The sequence below is a fragment of the Gadus macrocephalus genome, chromosome 14 (assembly GCF_031168955.1).
Source record: "Gadus macrocephalus chromosome 14, ASM3116895v1".
Classification (NCBI taxonomy): Eukaryota; Metazoa; Chordata; class Actinopteri; order Gadiformes; family Gadidae; genus Gadus; species Gadus macrocephalus.
In genome coordinates, this window is record NC_082395.1 from 25575246 (window position 1) to 25586416 (window position 11171).

General features: G+C 43.1%; 1 protein-coding gene across 1 annotated transcript; it reads right to left on the reverse strand.

Annotated features, from left to right (window-relative positions):
• Nucleotides 1-1197: 1197 nt before the first annotated feature.
• Nucleotides 1198-10000, reverse strand: LOC132471635 (cytochrome c oxidase subunit 5A, mitochondrial-like). The gene is made up of 5 exons (XM_060070834.1): nucleotides 9840-10000; nucleotides 9060-9176; nucleotides 8848-8969; nucleotides 1572-1700; nucleotides 1198-1306 (listed from the first exon to the last, which is right to left on the reverse strand). Exons 1-4 carry the CDS (start codon nucleotides 9910-9912, stop codon nucleotides 1587-1589), a joined length of 426 nt encoding a protein of 141 aa, XP_059926817.1. The 5' UTR covers nucleotides 9913-10000; the 3' UTR covers nucleotides 1198-1306; nucleotides 1572-1586.
• Nucleotides 10001-11171: the final 1171 nt, after the last annotated feature.

Here is an 11171-nt window from a genome sequence, read left to right on the forward strand (position 1 = left end):
CGGAACCGTCGCTGCCGAAAAAGTTGAACATTCTGACGGTGGCGTTCGCCACCGTCAGAAAGTTGAAAAATGTTCAACTTTTTCGGCAGCGACGGTTCCGTCATCCAATCAGATCGCGTATGCTTGGGCTTGGCTGACGTATGCCTCTGCAAAGACTACTCCCCCATCCGTCAGCCACGCCTTCCCACGTCCGTTGACTGACGGTGCAGTGGGCACGAGGCGTAATACGTCCATGGTTTACAAGCCCAAACGCAGTATTAAAAAGCGGAAGCGGATTCGCTTCCACACTAGCAAGTCGTTCCAAAGTCCGAACGTTACAACCGCTAGGAAGCACTCGAGCTAGCACTCTAGTCTCATCTTCATAGGACGCGACTAGCAAGGACGCGTCCTAGCAAGGCTGCAACCTTCACATTGGGAAACAGCCCATGACCCACACCCAAAAAGATATTTTCTCGTCGCATCTATGAAGTTAAATTGTTGAATAAGTTAAGTGTGGAAGTACAGAAAAGCCAAAACATAAAACGGTTTAGAAAACAAATAGACATCTTAACTTACAGAAATTTAGAAGAGCCTCTGTAAGATGGACATGACTAGTTTTGTAATATACATGTTTTTTGTATATAGAATTTTTCAATTGTCTTTTATAAAATCAAGTTATTTATAATATTAATATATAATTATAGTCATTATTCATATTTAGATACATTTTGATAGAACTGTGTAGTTATTATAGCGGTTTTATTATATAAACTGACATCTTAATAGTAAGACATCTTAACTAACTACCTAAATTGATCTGTTAAGGGGTAGGACTAGTTAAGTTTTGTACTTCCTCCTACCCCGTTACGAGCATGTGGAAAGTCTGTTTTTTGCTTGTTTTATTTATTCATATAATAATATTGTAACCTACTAGTTTGAAATAAAGACAATCGATTTTCAAGCTCACGTTTGAGAATAAAACGTGACATTCCAAAACCAGTACCTAGAAGGCCAAAAATACGTCTAGTCCTTTACCGTAGCAAGGGCCTGAACTGTTTAACACAACTCATTAGGAGTAGCCTGATGCTCGGATTGTTACAATCTGTATCCTTCACCTAAAAGAATTTCATGAATTAACCAATCGTAATAATTCTAATGTTTATGCAAGAGTTTACAGGCTTTGTTATTAGTCATCCTCAAAAGAAAAAGATAAAAATGTTTATATTCCTTTTCTTTATTAGGTCCATTATTTTATACACAACAGCATGAAACTGATTCAGCCAACGTCAGACAGTAGAGATGGAAGGGCGAGGGTTTATACAACAACCTGAGGAGGAAAGACCACAAATGCAAAATGTGTTAGCAGGTTATATTGACTCAGTGCAGGTACTGCATCAGTGGCTGCACATGAGTCATGAATCATGAATGTAAATGTGGTTTATTAAAACAAGGTCTGGTACAACATCAAAGGAACATTGAAAGTCCCAGAGTTGTAATACCCATTAAATAATATTTGCCCAATATAAATGTGTCTCCCAATTCTATTGGAAGGTTTGATAGGAGTCACGGTTTGAGCAAACAATGAGCAGGACCTGTTAGGAAGCCTTCTATAACTTGTCGATGCCCAGCTGCTCCGGCGTTGAGATGCCAAGTTCAGCCAGGGTAGGCCCCAGCTCCTGAATCAGGTATGGATATATGTCTTTGTGAGGACCGGATTTATCCTGGGAGTAAAAGCAAGGGAAAGTCATTATTTCGTTCACGCATTTCAACTAAAATGTTTGGTCATCAAGATTTACCGTACCTCTAATTACTAATGCTGTCAGTTTAACGCGTTAATAACAGCGTTAACGCAAAGCAATTTTAACAGCGTTAATTTTTTTATCACGTGATTAACGCTTCGCTACACCGGAAACAAAACAACAAGCACGCCGCACAAACTTGTTTGGGCAAGCAAGGAGGATACGGAGCGGGTGAAAAACTTCTTAAAAGTGTGTGTGTGGTGTCACTCTGTTCGAGCCTGCTGCACGAGAGATCAATGTTGTCATTAGCTGTTACGTCTTTCTGACCAATCGCAGTTCAAGGCCCACCTGGGCTGTACAACTTTGGGAGGGGCCGCTCAGTTACTCCCCTCTAGACATTTACATTTAGGGCATTTAGCAGACGCTTTTATCCAAAGCGACTTACAATAAGTACATTTGTCATAAGAAGTGCATCAATATATCGCTGTCGGTACAGAAAGGATGTTCATAGAACCAAGTGCAAGTACCACAATCGCTAGGCTAATCAATTCCCCGTGTTACAGCCATGATAGCAGCTACTGCAGTTGCTACACAGTTAAGTACTACAATACAATACAGTGTACAATGGTGGCCAGATGGGGGAGGGTGGCTATGCAGAGTCGAGGTGGACTCTGAACAGGTGAGTCTTAAGTCTTTTTCGGAAAATAGTGAGCGACTCTGCGGTCCTGAGAGTGGCAGGGAGCTCGTTCCACCACTGAGGTCCCAAAACCGAGAAAAGTTGTGACTTTGCTGAACGGCCTTTGCTAGCTCTTAGCGATGGCGGTTCCAGACGTCCAGCTGAGGTAGTTGAGCGGAGGGATCGAGCTGGGGTGTGTGGCTTTAGCAATGCTTGGAGGTAGGCAGGGGCAGGTCCATCGACTGCCTTGTATGCCAGTACCATTGTCTTAAATTTGATGCGAGCTAGACAAAGGAACTTTTATGAACAAAATATTGTTATCCTGCAGTAATCAGCCCGACAGCTCCGAAACATTAACGGCCCAACTGGAATTCTCCCGATTACCACTCTACCACTGTGTGTGTGTGTGTGAGTGTGAGTGTGTGTGTTTCGATAGCCTGGTAGGAATATTTATACTGGTATAAATGATATAGTATTTCCCCATCTTTGCTGAGCAAGAGTTTTGTTCGAAAGTTCAAGGTTGGGTATGGAATTCTCTTTTTTGGCCATTTTTGCAAAATTACTGGAAATCCTTATCATAACCCACTTACAGCCACTGAGTTAGAAGTACTGACATGAAAATTAAACAAGTCAATCATCTGTGGAACGGGTAGGGCTCGAAAAACTCCAGCAAATGATTTACGTCACAAACAGTCGTACTGCACTCCCCCTCCCCCCGCGCGTGACCCCTTCGTGCACGTACTCAAAGCTCGTGACCCAGAGCAAGCTTCAGTTTGTTGTTATCCTGTGGTAGCTACTGGAGCTAGCTAACTAGCTAATGGCTCGCTCTCGCGCATCTGTGTTCGCGCTTGTGCATGATTGCGCGTCCATGTACTTTGAATGGGTGGAGTCAGAGTCAGCGTTGAAGGATTGTGGGTAGGACCATTTGAGTTGTGTATTTTCAAAATCTGCTTGCGTTTCGCAAATCCCATACCCAACCTTTAACTATGACATTAATGCGATTAAAAATTGTAATCGCTTGACAGTAGGGTTGCCGCGGTGTGGACATTTTCACACCGAGTAATACGCTCGTGTCAACACGGGCAGTGTTTCCCATACATAGACCATTGTGTGCCGCGGCGCCACAGAATCAACATCGAGCGCCACGAATTGATTCTGTCTTTTTTTATTTTTATTAATTAGGGGTCCAAGCCAACAGGTTGGATCCCTATTGTTTTTGTAGTGTTTATTAGGGGTCCAAGCCAACAGGTTGGAACCCTATTGTTTTTGTAAGGATTTTTCTTATTATACTTCCTACTAGGGCTGCAACTAACGATTATTTTAATAATCGATTAATCTGTAGATTATTTTTTCGATTAATCGAAAAAAAAGAAACATTTGGAATTGCCGCATCTTTATTAAAAAACGGAACATTACTTCAAATTCACAGTGCAGACTGAAGTGTAAAAACACCAGGTTATTGCTCCAACGTCCCGGAACTATTAAAAGTAATATTAAATAATTAAAAAATAATTAAAAAAATAACTGCGATAACACAAAAAAATATATACAATATATGATATACTTTTATATGTATATAAGGGATGTCCATGGTTAACCGGTCAAACCTATTGATACCATTTTCGAGACTCCTTGAAATAGAACTTGTAATATTGCTTTAATTGCTGATAAGATGATGATAGTTCAGGATAGGACATTAAACAGGTCATAATTCTATCTTTACTATCTATTTTATATTACTGGGAAAACCAGTTTTCACCAAAATCTCTATTATTTTATTTTTTCTGTTGCATTTGAACGCATCAATCATATTACCGAGCCGACCTGAACACATCACATTTGACACTGTTTGTGACCATTGGTTAGTTTTTTTTTAAGCTAACTAACTCTATTGGTTATTTTTTTTTAAAGCTAACTAGCTCTATATCCTGCCGATTTTAACATGGATTTAAAAACGGCATTACTATTTTTAACTGACGGGACTTTCTACACCGTCCGGTTGTGTGATTACTACCGCTGCTTTGAATGACTGTTGATGCACGCGGTGCCGACTCCGAGCCCGTCTGCACAACGTCTGCAGCAGCAGCAGCTGACAGAGTTTTCGGTTGGACTTGACGGATACTGAGTTTAAGGAGTTTTTTTTAACCCAAAGACAGTGGACGTACAACACTTTTATGTAGGCCTACAGTCCAGTTTTAAGACATAACCAAAATACAAGCTGTGGTCGCTCACACTAAAGCTCGCTGTGGACGTGCATGAACCATGAACTAACCTGTCGGCGGATGGCTGTAAACAGTGCTGCGCCTATGAGTAACTTATTAATCGCGCGACACAACGAATCGACGACCAAATTCGTTTAGTAATCGATTTTTATCGATTCGTTGTTGCAGCCCCACTTCCTACCAAGAAAGTGGTACCACAGCCCAAACCGTAAATAGTGCAGACACGCCAATTGCATGACTAGATCCAGGTCCGTGAAGACTATGCAGAAGACAAAATCCAGACACGCCGGTCACTAGGTGGCGCTATACCAAGGAAAACGCGTTTGGGGCTATAACTCCCACACCGAACCTCCCACAGTCCAAAACGTTATACCCACAGATGCACTGGAGTCTGCTGCATCTTCTGGCCTAGGCCACGCCCATTTGCGTCTGAATATTTTTCGCTAAATCGCGAAAACCGCTAAACTGCTTTTTCCCTACTCCTCCTACATTTCTTGACCAATCAACACCAAACTTTGCACACGACATCTTCAGACGCACACGCAAAGAAATTATCGAACACTTTTTTGATTCGACCTTCGACGACGAAACGGTAGCGTTTTGAATATTGGTATATTAGCTAAATTAGACGTGGAAAATCAAAAATCTAAAATTAGACATCGGATCGAGTCCAAATTTTACACACATGTTGGTCCTAACCTTAATGTCGTTCGATAAAAAAATCGAAAAATTTAGCCATTAGGGTGCGCAATAAACGAGGAAATTGTATATCTTCTACAAAAAGTTGCCATTAGGGGCCGCCATAAACGATGGAATTGTTCTTCTCCTAACTGGCCAAAGGAATGTTCTGAAAACGCGTTTGGGGATATAACTCCCACACCGAACCTCCCACAGTCCAAAACGTTATACCCACAGATGCACTGGAGTCTGCTGCATCTTTTGGCCTAGGCCACGCCCATTTGCGTCTATGAATATTTTTCGCTAAATCGCGAAAACCGCTAAACTGCTTTTTCCCTACTCCTCCTACATTTCTTGACCAATCGACACCAAACTTTGCACACGACATCTTCAGACACACACAAAATCAAATCGCGAAAAACTATTTTGATCCGACCGTTGACGACGAAACGGTAGCGTTTTGAATATTTGTATATTAGCTACGTTACACTTGGAAAATCAAAAATCCCCAAAAACCCAAAATTAGACATCGGATCGAGTCCAAACTTTACACACATGTTGGTGCTAACCTTAATGTCGTTCGATAAAAAAATCGGAACATTTCGCTGTTAGGGGGCGCAATAAACGAGGAAATTGTACATCTCCTAACTGGCCAAAGGAATGTTCTGAAAACGCGTTTGGGGATATAACTCCCACACCGAACCTCCCATAGTCAAAACCGTTATATCCACAGGTTCACGGTAGCGTTTTGAACACATGCTTCGCGTTGTGCCGGCGAAATGCACATATCTTGGACCCCTGCATAACTGCTTGCAGTTCTAGTTGATATTGAACATCCCGCACCCGTCATAGATCATAGACAACGTCGTTGGTAACGCAGCGAACACTGCGATTAAGATGAAATACGGTTATAGTTTAGATAGGCCTATACGGTGCCCATATCAAAAAGAATAGAAAACATTTATTACATTCTATTCTTAATGTTATTTTATTCTGACTCTGAATGTTTGTTGCTTTAATCCAGATGAGTATTGAAAAGTTTTTTCTGCACCAAAAAAGGCCTCGTCCAGACGACGCGGAGCAGCTTGAGGAGGTAGTTAGCTTAGTCTGAAATCAAGTTGAACAGTCAAATGGCTGTTGCTAGTAAATGTTTATTAAATATATAATACATTTATTTAGAATGTTCCTAGGCATCAAACAGTGCTGAACAACCCAGTGCTTCTCAGGGGCCGGGCTGTTCAGGAGAGATACTGATTAATATAGGCCAGGAGGACAGCAGACAAAATGTTTCTGAAACAACAGGGGCCTCATGTACTAAGGTTGCGTACGCACAAAAACGTGGCGTACGTCCTTTTCCACGCTCACATTCAGATGTACAAAACGTGAAATGACCGTAAAAATGTGCGGCCCCCACGCCAGCTCCAGAGCTGTCGTACGCACGTTTCTACAGCTATTGTTCCTTTGGCGACACTTAGAGATGACGCTGGGAAAAAAGGTGAAAACAATGACTCATCAGAGTGATTTGCACATCAGAGACACACTAATGAACAATTAACACACCTTGCAATTATATGGGTGGCTATAAAAGCATGCGCAATGGATGACGAAAATTGTTTTAAAAATGGCTGCGTTAGCGTTGTTAGAGGACATCGCAAATGGTCAAATCCGAAGGGCGCTGGAGACGCCGGGGCCGACGGAGCAAACCGTGCCCTCTCCTTGCTTGTCTATTCAAAAATAAAAAATTTAAGTTAATAAACACGAGTCAAAGTCTTTAATATCCTGGCATCTTTACGCACGACTTATGTGTATTGCAAGCAGCCAATTGTATGACCAGTATAATTACAGCATTTATGACTTCAGCATATTTACCTTGGGGATGATCGGTGTCCCCTTCATGGGCTCCCACCACTCCGGTGAGAGCTGTGTCACCGATCAAAGCGGCCACTCTCAAATCGAAGGGGGAGAGTTCCCCCACTCCCGTCCCCCCACCTGTTGCGGTCACGCTTCGGCGGTGGGCAGAAACCCTCCGCTTCACCTCCACCTTGAGGTCTGACCACTTTTTTTTAATTTCAGAGTGTGTGCGCTGCTGAGACCCCACTGCATTGACGGCCTCGCAAACACGCTCCCACTCACTTCTCTTTTGTTTTGCATTTATCCCTGTTGACAGGGTTCCAAATAGCATTGCGCATTTCTACCTCGTGGAGCAAAATCTCGAGCTCAGACTACGTGAAGTTTCGTTTTTTGCCTCTGTTCATGGTGCCAGGTGATCGGATTAAGAGGTGAATCTCAGGTCCAGAGGCCTATTTAAATGAAATTGCATATTTAAATGAGGGCGTGGACAGGGAGGAGTTTGGCACCTCGGCATGTGCGCTCAATTCCACGTTGAGTGAGATGTACAAAAGAAACGTGCTTGGATTCATGCGTTCGCACACTTTGATACATCTGAATTTATTTGTGCGCAAGACAGTTTCTGGGTTTTGGCGTACGCCAAGTTTCAGTATGAAATCCACGCAAGTCTTAGTACATGAGGCCCCAGGTGAGGTGGAAACAGATTAGTGTAGATTTTAACTTTAAAAAAATAAGAGTAGGGAAAGTAATTTCGATCCTTCTGTTCCTGGTAGAGAAAATGTGCTGATCTGTTCATTGTAGGTCATCCAACCCTACATTACTGGCCTGGAGACAGAACTGAAAAGGAGGTTCCAGGAGCTGGACATCCTAGGAGCCTTCCAAGTCCTTAGACCTCAGTCGGCTGCCCTCCCTGACAATATGTGCATTGCATTCATTTTAGTTAGTTGCCTTGTTGTACCTAGTAGTATATTGTTACTATTTATTTTATTTTTCCTAGAAAAGTTAAATATTGGTTCAGGTAGGTCTTGAGATAATTTGTACTTGAAATAAAAAAATTGCCGGTGTGCAACACCGAGTAATCTGTGTTGGCCTCAACACCGGTAACACCCGTAATACCGTGTACCGCGGCAACCCTACTTGACAGCACTACTAATTACATTAAGCCCCTTCTTACCCGTCTGCTAAATGCCCTAAATGTAAATGTTACCCAGAGCCACCAATGATGATTTAATGATTTGTGCTTGAAACCCTCTTCCAAAGTCTACTGCTAAAATGTGTACGGCCAGTTTATTTGCAATGTGGAACCACAATTAAGGCAATCATAGTGAGTTCAATGAAATAATGGCGGCAGAGAGCTCAATTCGAAAAGACAGATTAGTCAACTGTGTACTTAAGGAATTTAAATCCGTCTAAAAATGTATATTAAGTGCACTTCAAGGACAGTCAGGAAATTACAGTTTTATTTACCAGGCACAAATCAATATTTTCTACCACCACCCAAACTCCTTAAGGATTAAATTGAGTTTCACTAATTATCAACATTGTAAAGTGTTAATGTACACCATCAGTCATATTAAATCAAACCAATGGGCCTCCAAAACTTCTAACCCTAAGCCTCAAACAATTCTTGAAGGACATTTCCATCCCCAACCGGCTCCTCTGATCTTCCACTCATGGTCCAACTGTTGCATGTGCATGAGCTCACCTTCACAGCCTCCAGAATGCGGATGGCACTGGCCAGGTCATCCAGTCTGCGACAAGCCCTCAGGGCAGAGTCCAAGATCTTGGCCTCAGGCACCAGGTCGTACCCAATAAGGGTGTTCATGCCTTTTGACATAATAAAAATACCCAAATTAACACATTTCTAGTTATGAATGATTAACATTACCATTATATTATTTCTGTTAAGAGCCTGACCTTTCTTCAACTCCCAGGCATCAATGTCTGGCTTGCTAAAGTAGGTCACCCAGCGAGCATCAAACTCCTCATCCGTCTCAACCTTCCCATGGGAGAAGGATCTGGAAGCCAAAGGAGCTTCAGAAGAAAATATCAATGGTTACAATCCCGTTTCAAGGGGTCCGTGAGTGGAAGCAATTTGTAGCGCCAGTTATCGTTGTCAACTTATTTCATAATATTAAATAATTAATCTCGAGGCAAATGGCTTTTTAGGATTTTAGGGCAATGTGTAATTGTGCCGTTTGTGTAAGCAGTGATTCATAGAATGGACTATCGGTTGAATCCAGAACGTCAGTAGTCGTGCGGTAGGGATGCGCAAATTAGGTTAGAAGACTGCTCAGGAAATGTAAGGTCATACAAAGCAAGGAAGGAAAACCAAACTTCAAACAATAAGAAACGTATGGAATATCAAGGGCAGGACAGTGAATAGTGAAGTTGGATTACATATCCACTTGAATCCTTTGGCAAGTCCAACATGAACCGGTCACCACAAGGTCACTGGTTCAAAGAAACTCAGATCATCTCACGTCATGAGACCCCAAAATGTACTAAGAGAATACACATGTCTAACACATCATTCACGTACGATGCTTAGAGTTTCACTTGAATTCAGTTCAATGTCACCCTCGCTGAACCCGCCCGGACGTGACAGCAGGTCCACAAACCCATGTTATCATAGCTATCCGTACTAGCTGCTGATATCGGCTTCTTTATCACCAACATGGTCAAAGAGAGTCCTACCTGAATAAGCGGGTCTTGCCTTTACCACACTCCGCACCCCCGAAGACGACAATCTTAAAACGGCTCTGAACATTGTCCCGTTCGGTGTGAGTCGGGGGCTAACGGTACCGAATGCTAAGGAACTGACGTAGCGGAAGTGACGTTCATATCATCAGACGCAACATAAAACAACTAACCAGCCAATCACGTGGATGCATTATAAAATATAGAGCGGCGAAGTCACGCCCTTTCAGGTAAAGCCCATGGGACCTATGAGATCGAAAAATATGAATGGGTGTCAATGGAGAGAAAATAATTATTTTCTGGTCCCGGTCTTTATATGCCCTGGATTACACATATGTTGTTTGTGGATTTAAAGGATAATTTTTCATGCAAAGAGTTCGACCGTTTATTGTGCAATTGTTCAGATAAAGGCTGTAGAGAAAACACAACGAGAAAGACTACACGGCTCGTATGTGACGTCACGCTCCCTGCGACTGGCGTGGAGAAGACCGACAATCTTCCCATCGGCATAACTGAAATCAATCGGCACGTGCCCCGATTTATAATGGTTTTCACCTCTTTCGATGCTTTTATCCTCCCCTTGGAAAAAGCGGTGAAGTGGGGCAGAGAGATCGCCATCTCTGTGCCGAGTTCCAAGGGCGGGTGTGGTGACGTATATCATATGCGTCGAGAGCAGCGAAGAGCTGTAGTTCACAAAGCGGCCTCACATAAAACCTAAAATTATCAAACTTCTTCACGAAAATTTTTAGTTTTCTTTGCATGAGAAATTATCATTTAAATCCACAAACAACATATGTGTAATCCAGGGCATATAAAGACTGGGACCAGAAAATAATTATTTTCTCTCCATTGACACCCATTCATTTTTTTCGATCTCATAGGTCCCATGAGCCCTACCGGAAGGGGCGTGACTTCGCCACTCTATAGTGTTCATTATATAGTGCACTACTTAGGGAACGAACAAACGAGAATTTGCAATGGCAGAACGACATCGAAGTACATGAACTGCGACATGCTGCCTGCCGCCGGTTGCCGCGGCGCGAGGCACCACCGCCGCGAAGCACCACCGCCCGGCAGCGGGCAGCCGGGCGGTGGTGCCTTGCTATGGCAAGCCGAGTGTGCCACAATTCGACTTCAATTAAACGCGTTCTGAAACGCCAGCACGCGTGCCCAGAACGCGTTTTGGTTTTCCAGAACGCGTTCCGGCGTTTCAGCGCGCGCGCCCAGAACGCGTTCCGGCGTTTCAGCGCGCGCGCCCAGAACGCGTTCCGGCGTTTCAGCGCGCGCGCCCAGAACGCGTTCTGGCATTTCAGCGCGCGCGCCAAGAAC

What these genes read in the sequence shown, in the direction of transcription:
- LOC132471635 (XM_060070834.1), bottom strand. Translation starts at nt 9,912, where the DNA reads ATGTTCAGAGCCGTTTTAAGATTGTCGTCTTCGGGGGTGCGGAGTGTG. An exon ending in GGCAAGACCCGCTTATTCAG is followed by an intron (nt 9,177 to 9,839) that starts GTAGGACTCTCT and finishes TTTCTTCTGAAG; the next exon opens with CTCCTTTGGCTTCCAGATCC. An exon ending in GCATTCTGGAGGCTGTGAAG is followed by an intron (nt 1,701 to 8,847) that starts GTGAGCTCATGC and finishes TTTTACTCCCAG; the next exon opens with GATAAATCCGGTCCTCACAA.